Source organism: Amphiura filiformis, chromosome 2, assembly GCF_039555335.1.
Source record: "Amphiura filiformis chromosome 2, Afil_fr2py, whole genome shotgun sequence".
NCBI classification, from domain to species: Eukaryota; Metazoa; Echinodermata; class Ophiuroidea; order Amphilepidida; family Amphiuridae; genus Amphiura; species Amphiura filiformis.
The window spans coordinates 20,267,692-20,289,828 of NC_092629.1; the positions used below are offsets into that span (position 1 = coordinate 20,267,692).

A 22,137-nucleotide genomic window follows, 5' to 3' on the forward strand; every position below is an offset into this window, starting at 1 on the left:
TGTACACTATTTTAGCCTAATATTAAGGTAAAATTTTGTGTTTGCCAATTTTTCCCAAAATCTAGGTGAAATTTTGTTTTTACAGGACCAATTTTCAATGTTACAACACACTATTTTTATTTGTTGGGGAGGGGTTAAGGGGAATGGTTTTAAGGGGTTGGGTTGGGTAAGCGATATCATGCTAATGTATACAGATGCTTTTGAGTCGCTCTCAACTTTAATTTCCCCTCTTTTACAAAATTATTCACTTTTATAGCATTTTTATAGTTTTTTCGGATATAAAATGTATCTATTAATGACAATTGGTGGCGCTATTTAGTTATTGGAAATTACTCTTTCAAACTTTTGCGGAGGGTGGGCGGTGGATATTGACAACTTTTAAGGGGGGGGGGGGTGGACAAACTTTGACGAAAATGGGCTGAAAGTACAAAAAGACCTAAAAATCTTAAATATCAGGGCGGTGTCTGGGGGGGAGGAGGAGCGGGAAGCGGGCCCGTAACCAGGGGGGCTGGGGCGGACGCCCCCCCCCCCCCATCCTAAAATGCCCCAAAAGTCCCCTTTTTTTACCCAAAAAGTCCCATTTGTGAGCGTAGCGAGCGAAAAAAAATTGTGTTTTTTTGTATGCCTTTTAGGTCAAAAAAGGTCCAAAATTTGTAATTTTTCAAAATCAGCCCCCTCCCCAAGTAAATCCTGGTTACGGGCCTGGCGGGAAAGCTTCTCACAGGGGGAAGCTGCCCCTCTCCTCCCCCTGGCTACGTCACTGGTGGCACGCAATCAGTTGCAAAGCTAATAACAACACCCATATTGTGCACATTATTTACATTTTACTCTACCCGATCTAGTTTAAGATTGTTTACAAAGCGAGCTCATGTTTCAAGAAAAATACAACATATCCAAATGTTAAAGCTTTTTATTGAACTAGGTCTTTTTCAATCATGCATTTTCTTCTATATACGTGCTATGGGTACATCATAATAGGTCCAGATATAAGGGATGAACAGCAATCGGCAAAGATCAGGGTCATCAGGTTTATTTATTAAACCTTTTTATCTGCTCAAGGAGCGATTTATTTAAACCTTTATATCTGCTCAAGGAGTGATTTATTAAACCTTTATATCTGCTGAAGGAGGGAGCACATTGGCACCTTCCATCCCGATTTATCTTTTTTTCTGCCATTTCTCGTTTATGCATCATTTTTTTGAAATTATGTTATTATTTTGTCCTTTATCTTTTCCATTTTAGATTGTGTAGCCTACCGTTTCTTGACATTAACACTATGGACCACAATAGCCTCATCCCAATGGCATAGTCCAATAACCTCAATGACATAATCATTGTGCAATATTTGACCTCAAGTTGCAGAGTATGAGTTCTTGTACCCACATTTTCAAAGGTCATTCAATGAATGTACAAATGTATTGGGGTTTAAGAACTGTGCCCCTTATAGATGAGCATGTTGTGGATCCTATAGTCATGATAGTGTAACACAAAATAGGCATTTTGTAAAATGTACATGTCACCGAATGATTCAGGGTGCAGCCATTTTCATTTTGGTAGCACTTTTATGTCTAAATGGTGGTGCACTTTTTATGAAAAAGGTACATTCCTCTCCAGTTAAAACGCAACAATTTTTTGTATGACTTTTTTTCACACTTCATTCTTGTAGTTATGGTAAACGGTTACATAACAAATAGGTTTTAATTTGTTCCCAAAAAATGTAACTATTAGGTTTAGGTAAAAAATTGCTATTTAATTCTAGAACCTTGCATCATATCAGTCCATCGATCGCGACTGAGTTCGATCGCTTAATATGTTATGAACATTCCATAGCGTGTATGTACGGTGTTATGAGCATTACGTGTGCAAGTTCAACTGATATTTTGATTTTATGAATTAAACAAACAACTTATTCTGTCGTTTTATTAAAAATCTAAAATTTCTTACAAAATATTCTTGGCTGTCCTGTATGTAAAATCCTAAACAAAAATGATCTTGAAAATTGAAAAAACTCCAAAAGGTCTTTTCAGAACCTTTATCAGGGCCCCTGTGGAAAGCAGTGCTTGCACTGATCAGGGTTTACCCTCGTTAAAGATGTCATTAAATAAAAATAAAAAATAAAATCAGACCTAAAATTTTTTCTAGCCTCTCCAGATTCATTTTGGTTCTTCGTAAAACCATTTACGGCTCTACATATAGGACTAGTTCAAGAACCTTTAGGTTCTACTTAGAACCCTTTTTCTAAGAGTGTACTGCATATCAGATTGGGCTGTTCCTCCGTAAATCCATACACCCTCTGGAAGAAAAGAACTCAATTTTCCACAGGAGTGTAGATGCCACAGAAGTATAGATTTCAAATGGCATCCTCATTCAGGTAACCCCATTTGAAATCTTCATTCCCCGTGTGGATGATCAAGGTCGTGTCTTTGACAGAGGGTGTATGGATTTCAAGTGGAATATCCCATTTACTTACATCTTCTCTCATTTCTACAAAAGTTATCCTGAATATGATCATCCAAACATTATATAAAACAGCTGCTGTCACCACGGTCTATAAAGCAACATAAAAAATAAAATAATAAAAATTATGTAATTTATGAAATTAAAACACACCTTCATCTGACATCAGTATTGAAGGATCACTTCACCGAAAAAAAAAAAAAAAAAACATCAACAACAACATACTACCATTTTTAAGGGAAACCAAACACCAAGTAAATAATCAATATTATACACACACAACTTCTGTTTAATAACATGTTTTTTAAAGGAGAAATATCAGTTTGGACAATTTTATAGTTTGAAACATTACACATCATGACATGAATAGCCTGCATGAATAGAGAAGACAGGCTTTGAATAGTAAACAAACCAAACCTTGTCATCAAAATTGTACTACACAATGCCGGGACACAATGTCAGACATGCACTATAGACTTATCATGCTTATACTACTAAAAGGCAAGTTTTGATGTGATACCACTGTTCTGAAATGTGCAGTCCTCATCTGAAAGTAAATGATTTATTTTACATAAATTTGTTGATTTAAGGTTGAAATAATACACAAATACCCTATTTTCAATATGAAAAATTAAATCAAGAAAAAAAAGTAGTTGATGTTCAATTTATTTATAGTCGATCGAATGAGGCCAACATGCACCTTTTTTTTGGCCTAATGAATACACATACCATCCACCAGTAGATAGCGTTTCCTTCCGGATCAACAACTATATTAGAATTACCAAATGTGTTCTGAAAGTAACAAGAAAAGAAAGGGCAAACAGGTTTGTTATTTATTGATATAAGTAAATCCTTAAAATAGAGACGTTGAGGTTAAACAGTATAGGAGTCAATTTATTCAGATGATACTGCAGAATGGGCTATTCCAGAAAATAGATGCACACCCCCTATAGACCTTTTTCCCTCTTTCCCATCATGCACTATTCCAGGGGGGTATGAGTGTCGCAAACTACATCATCTCCCCGGGGGAGTACAGAGTTAAGTTCATTACATTCTGGAATACGGACATTTCGGCTGGTGCCTTCATCACAAAAAAGGAATCCCCGATAATCACAATAATGGCGCCGCGAACACTAGTACCTTTCGGGGGCAAAAAACAACATTTTTATGACTTATGGACATGGTGTCCTCACCCAAAAAAGTTTCCTGCTATTGAACCCTAACTTTGTATACATTTTATAGACCTAATGTTGATAAACTAATGACGGACACGCCGTGATATTTTGTCTATCATCCGTTTCACTTTTTTTCGGAGATGAAAATAAAATGTAAACACAATCTCTTACACAGATGTTCTGCGTCGCTCCGTAACTGCATCACTCGTGTATTCAATAATTGCATAATAGTAACATCGATGGCTTTTACGATAATCCGCATATATGGAATCAGTATGCCATATTAAGACAAAATAATTCCAAAGGTATGGCAAAAGAACATCGGATGCACACGATCTATGAGGTTGATGAACTACGTCATACCCCCCTGGAATAGTGCATTGTGGGATAGAGGGAAAAAGGTCTATAGAGGAGTCCGGATATCCGGACTTTTTGTCCAGTCGTGACTGTTGGAAATCCAGACTTTTAAAGTGCCCAAAGGCAAAAAAATCCGGCAGAAAAATAGTTCAAAATCAGAAATCCTCAATTTGAGAGCTCATTTTCAACATTTCCGTGATTTTTCCTTCATTTGATTGGATTTCCAAGCTTTTTCCAGTAACATTATAATTGAATTCCAGTCGTTTTCAGAAAGCAGACTTGGAAATCCAGACTTTTCTTTGATTGAAAATTTACTCCTCTATAGGGGGTGTGCACCTATTTTCTGGAATAGCCCAATTCTTCTTAATAAATTTAATACTACACCAATATTATCGTATATATGGAGTTGTCAGTCACCCAATGGGCTATTCCAGAAAATAAGTGCACACCCATGTAGAGGAAAGTTTCAAAAAAAGAAATATCTGGATTAACAGATTTTCTTCCTGAAAACGACTGGAATTCCAATTGCAAATGTTACTGGAAATGCAATAAAATGTATAAATAATCCCGGAATTGCCCAAATGAGCCCAGAATTAAAAATTTTCGATAGTGAACTATTTTTGCTGGAATTTTTCTTCTTTAACACTTTGAAAATCTGGACTTCCAGCTATCATAACTGGTCAAAAAGTCCGGAAATCTGAACTCCTCTATTTAAGGGGAGTGCATCTACTTTTTGAAATAGCCCGATCTTTATTCCTACATATACAAAACGTAAATCATTTGCGTAACAGAAGTAGACCCAAATTATTGGGCTCATCCATTTGAAATACATACCCTCATAATTCATTTCATTCATATTCATACATTAACACTATTGTTTAGAGTGTAATCTCGGGTGATCATTTAGACTATTCTATGATGTCCTGTTCTATATGTCCTGATGAAGTAAAGAGACATCGCGAAAGCTCGACCATATGCACACAGGGACCCGGGACAGGGATCGGCTGCACCGGTACACTGTGACCGACGGAGTACTCGTAGAAACACTGAAAAATAATGCATATACTTGACTCGCTTACACGTTATGACAAATTTACCTAAAGTTCAGTATATCATACATCTTCGATGACAATCAAAGTTAATATATTCTTTGTTTTTACAGTGTAGGCCTATACATGCACTTGTACAATAGATAGACATGACAGGCCGATAACGATTTACAGATATTAAAATGGTAGGATTGTATAAATTGACATAATTATAATAGTGCAGTAAAATGTCACTATTTTCCGTAAATGTCAAAATTAGCATTCACACCTCAATACCACGAAAGTGATAACATCTTGTGGTTTGATAACATGACTATTTTCATAACGAATATGAACTGTCACATGTTCTATTGCAACTTAGGGACCGATCACAATTTCATATGCATACCAGCAGAATTGGAAAATGTATAAACACGTAGTTTTGTAGATAAAATGGGCACGGTTTTTGAGTACGACATGATAGTTCATAATGTAGAAATATACAGGGGGAAAGGTACATGGTCTTTTTTAACGAACGCGATTGTTTTTGCCAAAAAGACCCCCCCCCCCAAAAAAAACACCTCTAGATGTTGATGGTCCCTAACCAGTACATCATCCCATTTTATTTAAAGACGAATGGAAAGGTACATCGGGGCGTGGAGAAAAACAATGTTAAAAGACACGCATTGTTGTGTTTGAGGTTCCCAATTTATAAGATAAAATTTAAATTATTATCAATTCATATTTTGTCAAATGAAAAAAACACACGGAAAAATCATGAGAAGTATCATTCCTTTTTGCCGAAATATTGCCGACAAAAGCAGCTTTTTGCGATCTGTCTCGGCAACCGCATGTTCATCAATGCTAATATGAGCAGAAGATGGCTACTTCATCAATATCAGCAGCAACAGTATATAGCTTCTTCATCAATGCCAATATCAGCAGTAGATATGGCTACTTCATCAATACCAATATCAGCAGTAGATATAGCTACTTCATCAATGCCAATATCAGCAGTAGATATAGCTACTTCATCAATGCCAATATCCGCAGTAGATATGGCTACTTCATGAATGCCAATATCAGCAGTAGATATAGCTACTTCATCAATGCCAATATCAGCAATAGATATAGCTACTTCATCAATGCCAATATCAGCAGTAGATATAGCTACTTCATCAATGCCAATATCAGCAGTTGATATAGTTGGTACTTCATCAATGCCAATATCAGCAGTAGATATACCTACTTCATCAGCAGTAGATATAGCTACTTCATCAATGCCAATATCAACAGTAGATATAGGTACTTCATCAATGCCAATATCAGCAGTTGATATAGGTACTTCATCAATGCCAATATCAGCAGTAGATATAGCTACTTCATCAATGCCAATATCAACAGTAGATAAAGCTACTTCATCAATGCCAGTATCAGCAGTAGATATAGGTACTTCATCAATGCCAATATCAGCAGTAGATATAGGTACTTCATCAATGCAAATATCAGCAGTAGATATAGCTAGGCTACTTCATCAATGCCAATATCAGCAGTAGATATAGGTACTTCATCAATGCCAATATCGGCAGTAGATATAGGTACTTCATCAATGCCAATATCAGCAGTAGATAAAGGTACTTCGTCAATGCCAATATCAGCAGTAGATATAGGTACTTCATAAATACTAATATCAGCAGTAGATAGCTACTTCATCAATGCCAATACCATCAGTAGATATTCTTCATCAATGTCAATATCAGCAGTTAACTACTTCATCAATGCCAATATAAGAAATAGATATGTCTTTCATTTCATAGCTAGTAGATATACTTCATCAATGCCAATATCAGCAGTAGATATAGATACTTCACAAATACCAATATCAGCGGTATATAGCTACTTCATCAATGCCAATATCAGCAGTAGATAAAGGCATTTCATCAATGCCAATATCAGCAGTAGATATAGGTACTTCATCAATGCCAATATCAGCAGTAGATATAGGTACCCAGCAAACACAAAACGTTTCCGACATCATTCGCAAAAGGTTATAAAAGGTTGTCAGAAAACGTTTAAATGTCGGGTTATATAAAGGGTATATTAAGAGTATAAAACGTTTTCATAACCTTAAAAACATTTTTGATAATCTTTCTGCTCAGCAAACAAAATTGTTTTACAGAAAACGTTTAAATGTCGGGTTATATAAAGGGTATAAAAACGTTTTAATAACATTCCAAAAACATTCTTGAAAACTTGATACAAAACATTCTAAACAGAATGTTATTTTGGGAGTTGAAAAATATTTTGCGAAAAATGTTTGCCCAAAATATTTTCAATAACGTTTTAAAACGTTTTCATGACCTTTATATAACCCGACATTTAAATGTTATTAAAAGGTTTTGAAAAAACATTTTAAGAACATTTCTGTGTTTGCTGGGTTCAAATATTTTAACATAATGTTATTTAAATATTGACACAATATTTGCCAAAAATGTTTGCAAAAATAGTTCACAATAACATTTTTTGAAAACATTTAAAAATATTGTTGTAGTGTGTTTTCATACAAAACGTTATAAAACGTTATCATGACCTTTATACAACCCGACATTTTAATGTTATTAAAACGTTTTTACCTAAACCAAAATCCAAAATATAACTTATTTAAAATGTTTTTAAAACGTTTTTGTGTTTGCTGGGTACTTCATCAATACTAATATCAGCAGTAGATAGCTACTTCATCAATGCCAATACCATCAGTAGATATTCTTCATCAATGTCAATATCAGCAGTTAACTACTTCATCAATGCCAATATCAGAAATAGATAGGTCTTTCATTTCATAGCTAGTAGATATACTTCATCAATGCCAATATCAGCAGTAGATATAGATACTTCACAAATACCAATATCAGCGGTAGATAGGTACTCCATCAATACCAATATCAGCAGTAGATATAGCTACTTCATCAATCCCAATATCAGCAGTTGATATATGTACTTCATCGACACCAATATCAGCAGTAGATATTCTTCATCAATGTCGATATCAGCAGTTAAGTACTTCATCAATGCCAATAATATGTAATTCATCAATGCCAATATCAGCAGTAGATATGTACTTCATCAATACCAATATCAGCAGTAGATAGCTACTTCATCAATGTCAATATCAGCAGTAGACATTCAAAGAGTTGCAGAAAATCACTCTTAAAGATGTTAAAATGACATTTGAAATGAAAAGATAATTTAAAGAACTCATTGTGTTTATTAATATGAATGTTAAAGGGGAAAACCTACTCAGTCAAATATTAACATCGATTTAAACACGCTGACAATATATTGATATTATGCGCCATTTTGAATTCTCATGTTAAATAGAGTGTATTTGACTATATCACCTACCTAAATCCATGGAAGAAAGAGATAAGAAGGAACCACAACGAACGCATTCACTTTGTCCACTCCCTTTACCGACATTTAATTGACATTGTTATTCATGAGGATTTACTTTGATCAATACCCCGCGTTAAATAGGTGATTGGTATTGTACTCCATGTATTTGCATGTCTTCTGGAGCGTGTCTAAAGGATGATTTGAACTAATGACCTTCCGTGCAAGCACCCTATAGGATTTTCTCTGGTGACGTGATCATCGGTCATTGATGGCCTACATCTTTTTCTTCCATTTCGCCCAATTTTCCCGAACTTTGATGACTTTTTTTCTCAGAGTTGGCAGTCTTTGGCACTGAAACGAGTTAGCTAGTTACGATTATACACATATAAACTATTAAATTAAACAGGTTTCATGTACCGGACTCAACCGGAACATTGTGCATTATTTAAGAACATTTTGCATCAATTTTTCATCGAAAAAGTCACCAAAATCTTACCTTATTTGCTAAAGATGAAACTCAGCAAAAAAGCGGCCGATTTTGATGACCTTTTCGATGTGTTAAAGGACATTTTCTACACAACACGATCAAGAAAACAGTTTGACTGTAGATCCAAAAACAAAGCTACTATACATGTTCAGAGCATCAGTGAAATTCCATAATCTTACTTCTGGGTAGCGTTTGTTTGTTCTTGGATGGGTTTGTTATAGTTTTTTTCCAGTAATGATTTCGCCAAGCATCGATCGCGGTAAATGGATCATACATGAAAGTAAGTACCATTGGTAGCTTTTCTTTTCATGCGTCAATAGATAAGCGGATTAAAACTTGGTCGATCGAAGTCGTTGTGGTTCCTTCTCATCTCTTTCTTCCATGCTAAATCTATGTTAGTTTTTACTATTCATAAAACATCTTCAGCAAGATTTAAATTTGAGTCATTTATTACACCTAGGTTACACGCTGTTGACAATTAAAAGTATGCTTTATCCATATCGACAATGTTGACAACCAATTGTGATTTTCCTTAATAACTTCAGAAGGGTTTATTTGTCACAAGTATCTCCAAGTTCCGTGAAATACTTAAGGATTTAGATTGATTTTAAATTACTTGGATCTGCAGTACTTAAAAAGTATTTATTACACCTTTATTTGGCTCAGTGGCGATGGCAGTTGGCCTCCTTATATTGTTTTATATTTCCGTTTTTTTGTTATTAGGTTTGGTAGGTTCACTTATTTTGTGGTTTTCGATTTTATGTGTGTATATATTTTAGTGTAAATGGTAAATCAAGATAAATGTGTCGTCTGTCTAAAGAATATGCAAAGAAAGCACATGGTGTTCTCATGTAAATTTTGTAATGGATACGTTCACAAGAAATGTATGAATCTAAGTCGTAAAGCCATATCTGTTTTAAAAACAAACGAATATGTGTGTACTAAATGTTCAAATGTCAATGTCAAAAATAAGACTACTGTATATAATGATGATTCAGATGGCGAAGTCATGAGTGACCCTGAAAAAATTACAGATTTAATCTCGAATATCCAAATAGAAAAGTATGATAAAATGATGTTCAATCCTATTAGATTTCAAAATAACAACAAAGATGATGAAACAATAGAAACCATAAATGTACCAACATGTAATTATCTGACTCCGGATGAGTTTAGACAAAAACCATATGTTAATGATGACTAAATGTTAATGTTAGAAGTATCGGGAAAAATTTTGAAAAACTAAAGCAATGCTTAAAGATATTAAATCATGATTTCAGCATTGTTGGTCTATCTGAAACCCACTTAAAGGATTCGCCACCTGAATGCTTCAACTTGGATGGATATGATATAGAATACACAAATAGAACAGGAAGAAATAAGGGAGGTGTATGTTTGTATATCGCCAGTTCAATCAAATATAAGTTAAGGACTGATCTTTGTATTTCAAATCCAAACTTTGAATCCTGTTTTATAGAAATAGAAAACAAAGATACACGAAATATGTTAGTTGGCGTTTTTTACCGTGCCCATACAGCCATAGAGCATTTTATTAATGACATTAGTCCAATACTTGACAAAATAACGAACGAAAAAAAGGAATGCTATCTAATGGGAGATTTTAACATAGACTTGTTAAAGGATGATTGCCACAAACAAACTCATGAATATCTAAATCTTGTTTATTCATATTCATTTTACCAACCATTTACAAACCAACCAGAATAACCGAACACAGTGCTACAATTATTGATAATATTCTTACAAATAACTATAACGATATTGACTCGGAAATAATTGTTACAGATATTAGTGATCATTATATTGATCAAAAAACAGGTAGCAAAGAAAACGCCAACTGAAAAGAGAAACTATTTCTATAAGAGGAATCACAATGAAAGTAATATTAACAACTTAAGACAAAAACTTTCGAATGTAGATTGGAAGGCAGAATTGGATAACGAAGATGTTAACGATAGTTACAATAAATTTATACACACCTTTAGTAAATTATATGATGAATGTATACCTTTAAAGAAACATAAGTGTAATAACAAAAAAGAACCAAAATCTCCGTGGATAAGTAAAGGTCTTCTCACAAGTATTAATGTTAAAAATAAGTTATATAAAAGATATATTCAAAAACCATGTGATGACAGGCTTGCAGCATTCAAAAAATATAGAAATAAGTTGAATGCTTTAATACGAAAATCAAAAAAAAGAATATTATCAAAAGAATTTTTGAGTCAGTTAAACACAATTTACAAAAGACATGGAAAACAATTAATTCTATAATTGGACGTAAGAAAAATAGAAATGTACAAGCTCAATTTAAAAAATACTCAAGGTGATATTATACTTGATTCTGAGAAGATTTCAAATGAATTTAATGATTTTTTTGTTAATATAGGACCAAAATTAGCCTCCAATATCAAATGTACTGGGAAAAATTATCATGATTATTTAGAAAAACCATTCAGCAGCAGTATGTATATGAAACCAATCGTAAGTGACGAAATTATAAAAATCATACATAAGTTCAATCAAAATAAGAGTGCTGGTCATGACAACTTTGGTAACTACATTGTTAAAATAATTGCTAAAGAAATCTCAGATCCATTAACAATAATTTGTAATCTCTCTCTCAGGGAAGGTGTCGTTCCAGATGAATTAAAAATAGCAAAAGTAATTCCTATCTATAAAAAGGAGAATCCTGAATGTTTTTCTAATTATCGTCCTGTTTCAGTTTTGCCATGTTTTTCTAAAATACTTGAAAGACTTGTATTTAACAGATGTATGAATTATATTGACAAATATAACATATTAAATGATAAACAGTTTGGATTTAGATCAAAACATTCTACATATATGGCAATTTTAGAATTTATTGACAAAGTCAGTAATTCAGTTGAAAAAAAGAAACAACCTTAGGAATATTCCTGGACTTGTCAAAAGCCTTTGATACTATTGATCATAGCATATTATTATATAAATTGGAATACTATGGATTTAGAGGTAATGTCTTAAAATGGTTTGAAGATTATTTATCAAATCGAAAACAGTATGTATATTATAATTCATGCAAATCTCAATATAAAAATATCCAATGTGGAGTACCCCAAGGATCAATCCTGGGCCCATTATTATTTCTTTTGTATGTAAACGATATCACAAACACCTCATCGATTCTTGAATTTGTATGTTTGCCGACGATACCACCATCACCTATTCACATACAGACATTTTGTCTAAGTATGATCTAGTTAATAAAGAATTACTTGAAGTCAATAATTGGTTTAAGGCGAATAAGCTGTCAGTAAATGCAAGTATGGTACTTGGAACTAACCATAAAACATCACGTATATCAAATAATGTAAAAAAAGACATCATATTGGACGATACTACCCTAGAACGGGTTGACAAGACCAAATTCCTAGGCGTGACAATTGACGAAAATTTGACATGGAAAACTCACATTGATAATATATCAAAGAACATTTCCAGAGGTATTGGAGTAATAAACCAAATTAAGCACTTTGTACCAGAGAAAGTTTTATTTTCACTATATTGCACATTAATTCTTCCTTATATAAATTATGCTATTTTAGCATGGGGAAATACATGTAAGAAATACTTAGAGAAGATTTTTGTAAAAAAAAAAAAAGGCACTTAGAATCATTTCAAATAGTCATTATTTATGTCACTCTGCTCCTATTTTTAAAAAGTATGAATTACTTAATGTTTATGACACATATCATATGGAATTAAGCTTATTTATGTATAAACATTTTTCAAATCAGCTGCCTGTAGTATTCGACAACTATTTCATGCAGCAGATAAATCGACATAAGTATCACACAAGAAATGCCGATGACTATAATATATGTCATACAAAAACAGAATTTGCTCCCAAAACAATAAGAGCTGCCGGTCCTAGGAAATGGAATATTACTGATAAATATATAAAGATGGCAAAATCAGTAAACCAGTTTAAGGGATCCAAAATGAGCGTTTATTGCGTTTCGACAGTTTTTTGTGGGACATGAGAGCACCTCAGACCTATCGAATTGCATTCTGAATACGAAGCATGTCTTTCTGATATCAAATAATTTTCATTTTTTAAAATCACAATATAATACAAATTTTATGACAAATTATAAAAATTTGATATTTTTCAAATTTTGATATATAACAGTCCTCGAAGTAAATTATATAAATCTAATGATATATTCTTAAAGTGTATGTAGCAGGGAGAAAAGCCGACGGTCAATTGAAAATTTTGACCTTTCATATTGAAGATATGGATTTTTTTCCCAAAAGACCTAATTTTTTTGGTGTTTTGGGAAAAAAATCCATATCTTCAATACGAAAGGTCAAAATTTTCAATTGATCGTCGGCTTTTCATCCCACCTACATACACTTTAAGTATAAATCATCAGATTTATAAAGTTTACTTCAAGTACTGTTAAATATCAAAATATCAATTTTAATGATTTGCCATAAAATGTGTATTAAATTGCGAATTTCAAAAATCAAAATTATTTGATATCAGAATGACATTCTTCATATTCAGAATGCAATTCGATATGTCTGATGTGCTCTAATGTCCCAAAATAAATACTGTCCAAACGTTCATACCCCAGCCCTTAAGTTACAAATAAAGAAAAGTCTAATAAAAAATTACATCTAATATTTAGGCATTATTTAATGACCTCCCCCAACCCCAACTATCAATTTTTTGTGTGAACTGTGGAATGTCTATTTATTGAAATGTTATAAATATTTATATTGGTTCTTTCTTTGCATGTTCTTCTCCTCTTTCTTTTTTCTTTTATTTGTTAAGTTTGTGTACTTGTATGTTGTAACTTAGGGTAGTGTAAGGGGGTGCTCGCTTCAGGCCTTTGGGCCTTTTGAGCATCTCCTCATTCAAATTTTTTGTGTCTTTTATATATATTTTGTATGTTGATTTGAATGAAATAAAATGATGATGTATGTATGTATGTATGTAGATAGGTACTTCATCAATACCAATATCAGCAGTAGATAGCTACTTCATCAATGCCAATATCAGCAGTAGATATTCTTCATCAATGTAAATATCAGCAGTTAACTACATCATCAATGCCAATAATAGGTACTTCATCAATGCCAATATCAGCAGTAGATAGGTACTTCATCAATACCAATATCAGCTCGATTATCATTTGATTTGCCTCATTGGCCTAGATCCATGATAAAACGGCATAAAATGAGCACTTCAAGTTTATTATTGCACCCGGCTCCACCAATGGTTATGGTAATAACTTATATTTCACGTTGTATTAAAACAAATACAGATGTGCAAATTTATTCACGTGTTTCATATTCATTATACTTCAGCTGTGTTTATCTATTGAAAATTAGCATAATTACCAAAATTATGCATGAATGCGTGGTAGCAAAATACACACAATTTAACAGACGTGTCACTCTCAGAACAAATACATTTAGAATTAATAGTGTATCATAAATCAGTTCATAAACGCTATGTGATGAATTTTAGTATGTTCATATCCATATAGGCCTATTCTAATGACGTCATGTCATTGGCTCTCTAAAGCTGAATTTATACTTGATCGCTTTTGCAGAAAAGCGATTCGCACGTTTGCAGAGGAAGCAAACACAATGCGCAATTTGCATACTGAGCATGCGCGCGATTCACTTCTTTGCAAAAGCGATTGAGTATGAATACAGCTTAAACAACAAAAAGTCACGGAGATAGCAAAGGTTATAACAGAGAGTGTTGATAGTTTTACAAACAGATTTCTTTATAGATCCATAAACAAGCTGTTAATCACAGTGAAGTAGATCACTCAGCATATGCATTAAATTTTAAAACTGGAAAGCAAAAGAAATCCATCGCTGAACATGCCGCAAATCAAAACCACTTAATTTCGAAATGGGGCGGAACTTGGGAGAAAAGCATTCTTTTTTATGGTTATCTCCAAAATTGAGCATTTTCTACCATTTTTGGTGGTTATTTCTACAAGTTGATCAAAATTCAAACAAATAAAAAATGTGCCGCTCTGAACTTTACAAATTTATCTAATATACAAACAGAAGAAAATGGTGTTCGAAAATGAGAATGAATGGAACAAACCAAAAGTTCGATCGATGACGTCCTATAAACGCAAGCTGACCCCTTCCTTCCCTCCCATCATCCCTCCCCCCTCCCTCCCTGGAACGTATGTGTGAATAATGATGTTGAAAACGCCAACCCGAAGGGGCAACTTTGGCAAATGTTTTGGCAAGTTTTTTTTTTTCAAACGTAATCGAACTTTTTTTGACCCCTTCACGTAACGAGAGGATTTCGTTATCATGGTTATATGACGTCATCGATCTTTTGGTTTGTTCCCTAACACGATACTTACATCGATACAGGTATGATATAATTTCTTCGCTAATTGCACGTACGTCTGAAATGAAAATTAAGAAAATAAAAATCAGTTTTTACTGGACTATTCCATACAACACCTATGGAAGACATGACCTTAATCTTCCACCAGGGGGTGTAGATTTCAAATGGGGTCACCCATTCAGGTAACCCCATTTGAAATTCACACTCCCTGTGTGGGAGATTAAGGTCATGTCTTCTCTCTAAATTCCTAAGATTTAAAAATAAGTCTAAGAGACTTGTTAGAATGACAAAACCTTTCAGAGACTTAAAATTCAAATCTTTATTAGAGTAAAATTTAAATCCATTAGATTTGAATTTTAAGTCTTTTCAAGGTTTTGTCCTTCTAACAAGTCCCTGGAATTTAGAGAGTTCCATAGGGGTGTATGGGTTTCAATTGGAATAGCACATTTTAACCATATAACGCTATAAAATCTTACAAAAAAAACCACTGCGCGTGCATTGCACGTGATGCGATGACGCAGTCCATCCAAGTGCACAAAATAAGCTAAATAATTCTGCATCTGACCACCCTTCAACCAAGGCAACTGTTTGATATGTAGCCTATACATTAATGAGTAGGCCTACAGCTTGTTTGTCATATCATCAGAAGAAAGAGAAGAAAACGAGAAGCTTAAAGAAGGAAAGAAAAAGAAGTAGTTATGATGTTGATATTAAAAGGTAAATCATCTCGTTCTTCTTTTCCTCATTTTTCTCTTTCGTTTTCTTCTTTATCTTCTGTTTTTCGTCTTCCCCTCTTCCCCTTCCCCTCCATCTTCTTCCTTTTCTTCTCCCTTTCTCCGTTTTGTTTCTTCATTTTCTACATGTTCTACCTCTCTTCATCTCCTTAATTTCACCCTCTTTTTCCCCAATTCTTCTTCGTTTTTTTAACTCTTTCTTCAACATGTTCAACGTTTGTTTAACTTACCAACGACTCTTCTCCTTCATCCTTTTCTTTTCCTTCATCCTTATCTTCCCCAAAAGAAACCTTCCTTTGCGTCTGTTTAGGACCACCATCGTCTTCCTTCTTATCGTCTTTGCCCTTCTCAACCATTTTGGTAACGGCAATTGTTGAAACTGAATAAATGAAAAATAGAAGAAGGAGTTACGTATACACTGCAAAAATGTTTCGTAAGGTAACCTTAAAGGCCCATTCAGTGATTTGCTCATCCGGACGATCGTAAAAATCATCCAAATTCAGATTTTGGTACCTTTGTCATTGTTGTGTGCTAACATAGCCTGCGAGTGGTTCAGCCGAAAGCCGTGTATTTAAGACAAAATAAGACATTTTACACAAATCTGTAATTTAGATACTGACAGTACCGGGATATATCTAAATTAGCTGCATGTATTTGAATGGGGCTTCAACTTCGTCAGTACTGTTGTTTTCTTCGTTTTTTGCCAAATTTGTCATTTCAAAAATACCAAATGACAATTTGAATGACTTATCCTTCACTTTTAAGCAATTTATAAACAATTTTAATTTTTTTACATTTGCGCTGAGATCACTGACTGGGTCTTTAATATACATTACACATCATGTCAGATTGTGAACGTCCAAACAGCACCGGGACCGATTAGGACAGTCAGTGGGTAACACCGTTGTCTACTCCTTTCGACACTGACTGCGAGATGCACGTCTGACTGCGAGATGCACGTATTAAGAAACAAGAAACGACCTCCAAACTTATGATGCTGGCAAGGGTCGATATAGTTTTAGAGTTTACAACATTCTCATTTACGTCCAACTTACGTCGGTCGTATAGGTAACCTATAATGAACGTCCAAGTGATGCAATACATCTATTATCATGATTGTGAAATTTAAAAAAAGCCCAACAAACAAATGGTTGATTTATACAAATTAGAGAGTTATAAATCAACTATCAACATGACCAACCAGCAATTATTACTCATTGAGCATCCATGGACAATAACGGACTTTGCATGGTGTCCCTTCAGGCTTATACAACCCCCAATTACCCCCACCGCCTCGACTCGAGCTGTGGTGTGGCCATAGCTAGCTGTTGGCGACTAAAAGTATAGTTACATTAGGTTTCAATAATTTTCCGCCCTTTTTCATTAATAATTCTTCTTTCCGCCCATTCTGGCGCCTTAAGGCGCCCCTTCATTTTCCGCCGCCCCTTTTGCCGCCCCTGCTTTTTACCCGGGGGCTCGCGCCCAAAGCCCCCCTATATAGGCTATCTTGTTTAAGAGATTTAATTGATGCTTACGTTGCCAAGTGTCAATTTGTCCGTATCTAAAGTGCCGAAAAATGACGAACATTTGCATTAAATTGTGAAGCGCCAAATAGCAGAGGCGTTAGTTCAATATTACGGTAGCCTATGCTATGAAAAGTTGTAAGAAATAATGCAAAATTGCATGTTTTTGGTTCATTTCTCCTTCATTGCAAAACTATTAAAATCAGAATTTCGGATTTGCGAAGCGACATTGCTTGAGTTACTCCTTTCAAGCATAAAATATTAGTTAAGTGCATGATTAAGACTTAATTAATAAGATAATTATAGCGTCTGTTGGCGTAGCAAAATTTGTTGCATCAATTAGTTAAGTCAAGGCTACCTTTTATCATGTATAAATATTATAAAATACAATCCAGTGCAATATGTATATTATGTGCACGAAGTCCCTATGAATAGCAATGTTATAAAATCCATGCACAGTTATGAGGGTTTATTAAGGCCCTATGTCCCCCTATGTTAAAGGCCTAAAAAGATTGTAAGTCTAAATTTCAACCGACAATCTAAAAACATTGGATTACGTTTTATTTAGTTTTATTTGCATGTAAGACCATAGTCGTTAAAATCGGTCACGAAATAAAGACACAATGATCCAAAATCACAAGGACGATGCAAATTCAAAGTTGCCGATTGCTTTACTGGATTATTAATAGATTTGTACACCGTGTTTTCCCACATGGTTTCCATTGATTTAATCATATTTGTTAAAATGTAACTTCTGAATGATTTCGTTCTTGGGGTTTCTACGGTGTACCATGAGGGACATGCAAACTTAAAATAATTTTTTACAAACTCAAATAATTTTCTACAAACTCAAATAATTTTTTACAAACTCAAATAATTTTTTACAAACTCAAATAATTTTTGCAAACTTAAATTAATTTCTGCAAACTCAAATATTTTTTGCAAACTCAAATAATTTTTGCAAACTCTAATAATTTTTGCAAACTCTAATAATTTTTTGCAAACTCAAATAATTTTTACAAACTTAAATAATTTTTTACAAACTCAAATAATTTTTGCAAACTCTAATAATTTTTGCAAACTCTAATAATTTTTTGCAAACTCAAATAATTTTTTACAAAATTAAATATTTTTTTAGCACTGGGGATATTCATTAATAGTCTTGTTAATGTCAGATCCCTTTTGCTTGTTCGCCAAAGTGCAATGAGCCTTGCTTGGTGCATCGATGGCATTGCGCCTTGATTAGTAGTGATCGATCTGATCGATGCATCGTTCCTTCGGTGATGCCTAGATTTCAGTCAAGATGCCGGAAGGTCATACGAGTTTTTAACCTTCAAAAACCTTCAAAAAACACTTCAAATAGCTTCATACTCGTATAGAGTAAGTTATGGTGACATTAAAGGTGTTTATGGAACTAGAAGCGTGTATTCTCAAGATTTCCTGGTCGTTGCTGAGTGAGTGTATGATTTTGGAAGGTTTGAACTCTTGAAGTTCGTCATGAAATAGAAAAGCTTAGAAACCTTCACCAATGTGGTATTAGAAACTACAAGTCTAATATCACCTCTACTGCAATCCAGGATACAAATAAAACCCAGAAGAAATATTATGAATGTATGCTTTCATTTTCCAATATGGGTGTTAAAATTGTCCGTCTGTCACGGAAAAACATCAAAAAGTTGTTTATTTTCTATAATATTGTAACATATTCATGATATTGTTTGTTCAAAACTTAATTCCTATCTCCTATCAAGTTGGCTTCATATAAAAAAAGTAAAATTGTTCCCCAATATTTAGTGAAGAAATTATACCACCTACAAATCTGTCCCGTCTGTCACGATTGTCCCGTCAGTCACGTTTATGTCCCGTCTGTCACGTTCATATCTAGGCGGTCATTAATATCACTTTTGTTCAAATTGGAGGCAAATATTGTATATTATTGTGGCCTACAATGATATTTATTTTACATATTTTTACACATTTAATATGTGAGATGTGCAAGATATGAACAGGCGGGACATAAACGTGCAAACTCAAATACGTTTATGTCCCGTCAGTCACGTTTATGTCCCGTGTCCCGTCAGTCACGTGACTGACGGGACACGTGACTGACGGGACATAAACGTGACTAACGGGACATAAACGTATTTGAGTTTGCAAAAAATTATTAGAGTTTGCAAAAATTATTTGAGTTTGTAAAAAATTATTAGAGTTTGCAAAAATTATTTGAGTTTGTAAAAAATTATTTTAAGTTTGCATGTCCCTCATGGTACACCGTAGGTTTCGATCATCGTTTCTTTAATTCTCAACTGATTTCAACAAATGAGGTATTTAAAGACCTCAGACACAGAGCCGAATGGTATACAGGTATATTGGCTGCTGTCTTTAATTTTGGAATTTTTCCCTATTTAGGATATACAGGGGTGAACACCGGGGGGGCACTTAACACAAATGACCATACGGGTAGGCTCCCCCGGAAAGACCACCCCTTTTGGATTTCGCAGCTCCTTGACCAAAATAGAACTCCGAAAGATCTTAGATTTTGATAATTTCAGCTCTAAAAGATCCAAAAATTGCTCATTCCTCATATTTATGGGTTTTTTTCAGGCGATTTTCAACCAAGAAGCCAAGAAAGACCCTTGGCTTGATTTTGACTGTCTCAGCTCCAAAAGTCGCCATTTTACTTGTTTGCAGCTCCAAAAGACCCCCTTTTACCGGTACGCCGTCAGCTCCCAAAGACCCACCAGTACCACTTCAAAATTCCGGGGGAGCATACATTACCCACCAAATTTTTTGATGTACCCCCCCCCCGGGGGTGAACATATACCTGAATTGCTTCGCTGACTACATGCATTTTAATATGTAGGCCTACAGTTCAATACAGCATGGACACTGTATATCCGTAACGTCACAAATTCAGCAAAACCGGTCATCATCCAGGCCAACGGAAAGAGTGAACTTGAACCTGAACTAATGACACAAATTCGCTGTAACTTGACCTCGCGTCAGTTAGCGCCCAAGGGTATTTTCATTTTTCAATTCATTGAAAGTAATTGTCACCCACCCTTGTGTTACAACTTTCACTAAACTTAACAAAAAGCTTTAGCTGTATAGTGGTCGAGCCGTCATCTGCAAAATTGTTAAAGTTATTTATTAAAACTGCATGTAAAATGGATTTTGAATTAAACATAATAATATAGGCCTATTATGATGGTAATATTTGTTGTTTTGTGTTAAAAGCACCCACATATACATGATGATCAGTTCTGTTTTACTTTTAATTAAATAAAAGAATAAGATAATTTAAAAATAATTGAACTGAATATGTTTCATTATTCAAACTAATGACAGCAACTGCAGCTGCAATATTTAATTCGTGGTATCGCTATCAATGGTTTAATTAAAAACTACATAAATTTGCAGCTCTGAATCCAAGTTTGGAATATATGGTTGCTGCCCAGTAGCGTATACCTGTATGTAAACATGGTAAAGCTTAGGATATGAATAGAGGCCCTGTTAATATTTTTAGTATTTTATGAAATGCTCTAGATTTAACCTTTTTACTCAAAAAGGACTACAAGGGCGATATTTATAGGCTACAGGCAAAAATAAGTTTTTACAATTACCCGGACCATATTTTTACGAATGAAATGAATTTTCCCCGAAAATACCGGTCCTTGTTGCCATATACTATATACGTGTAGTGTTAAAATCTGTTTAGGGGCTGTGCAATAATTATCTGTCCAGGGGGTTAATTTCAAGAAAGCCTGCCAAAAATGCTTACTACCCCCTCCCCACCCCCTGCGTGCCAAACTCCCCTCTATTGCGGCCTGCACTGCAAAAACAGCAGAGCAACACTTAATAAACACTTTACCACTTCATAAACATTTGTTTGTACAGTGAAGGTATAGGGGTGTTAAATTTATATTCACCAAAACACGTTTAGAAATATGAAGATGTTTATGTTTTTTTAACACAAAATATATTTTAAACACTATCTTGTGTTAAAAAACATAAACATCTTCATGTTTTTTTAACACAAGATAGTGTTTAAAATATATTTTAAACACTATCTTGTGTTAAAAACATAAACATCTTCATATTTCTAAACGTGTTTTGGTGTTTATAAATTAACACCCCTATACCTTCACTGTACAAACAAGTGTTTATGAAGTGTTAAAGTGTTTATTAAGTGTTGCTCTGCTGTTTTTGCAGTGTGGCAAAAATTACTTCCCCCTTTCTGCCCCCGGGGGACAGATAATTATTGCTCAGTCCCTTACGTACATTCTTCCCAGACGTCACAATCTTCATATTCCGACTCCAGCTCCTCCACCGACACATCCGACGAATCCGCCGACGACGACGATGAACTACTTAGTTCAATACTCAAAAATTGTCCATGTCCTCGCCGATGTCGCTCTCTAGGTTGTCTCTCGTGTATTCTACTCCTAGTTCGACTCCTACTTCGACTCCTACTCCTTCTTGATACTTGTTGGAACATGGCCGACATTTAGGAAGCTCAACACAGCACCGTGTATAACAAATTGGGTAAACTCAACTTCAACTTCAAGTTCAAAAGCTCAGGGACA

At 34.3% G+C, this 22,137-nt stretch overlaps 1 protein-coding gene across 1 annotated transcript in view; it reads right to left on the minus strand.

Moving 5' to 3' along the window:
* LOC140145969 (uncharacterized) overlaps positions 1–22,073 on the minus strand; it is a 71,420-nt gene extending 49,347 nt beyond the window's left edge. Inside the window, exons 1-5 of the mRNA XM_072167704.1 lie at positions 21,833–22,073; positions 16,259–16,407; positions 15,308–15,352; positions 3,187–3,249; positions 2,471–2,548 (exon numbers count right to left, since the gene is read on the minus strand). Coding sequence (XP_072023805.1) covers positions 2,471–2,548; positions 3,187–3,249; positions 15,308–15,352; positions 16,259–16,407; positions 21,833–22,058 — 561 coding nt within the window. The 5' untranslated portion in view covers positions 22,059–22,073. The remainder of the gene's footprint in view (positions 1–2,470; positions 2,549–3,186; positions 3,250–15,307; positions 15,353–16,258; positions 16,408–21,832) is intronic.
* Between the last annotated feature and the right edge of the window lie 64 nt (positions 22,074–22,137).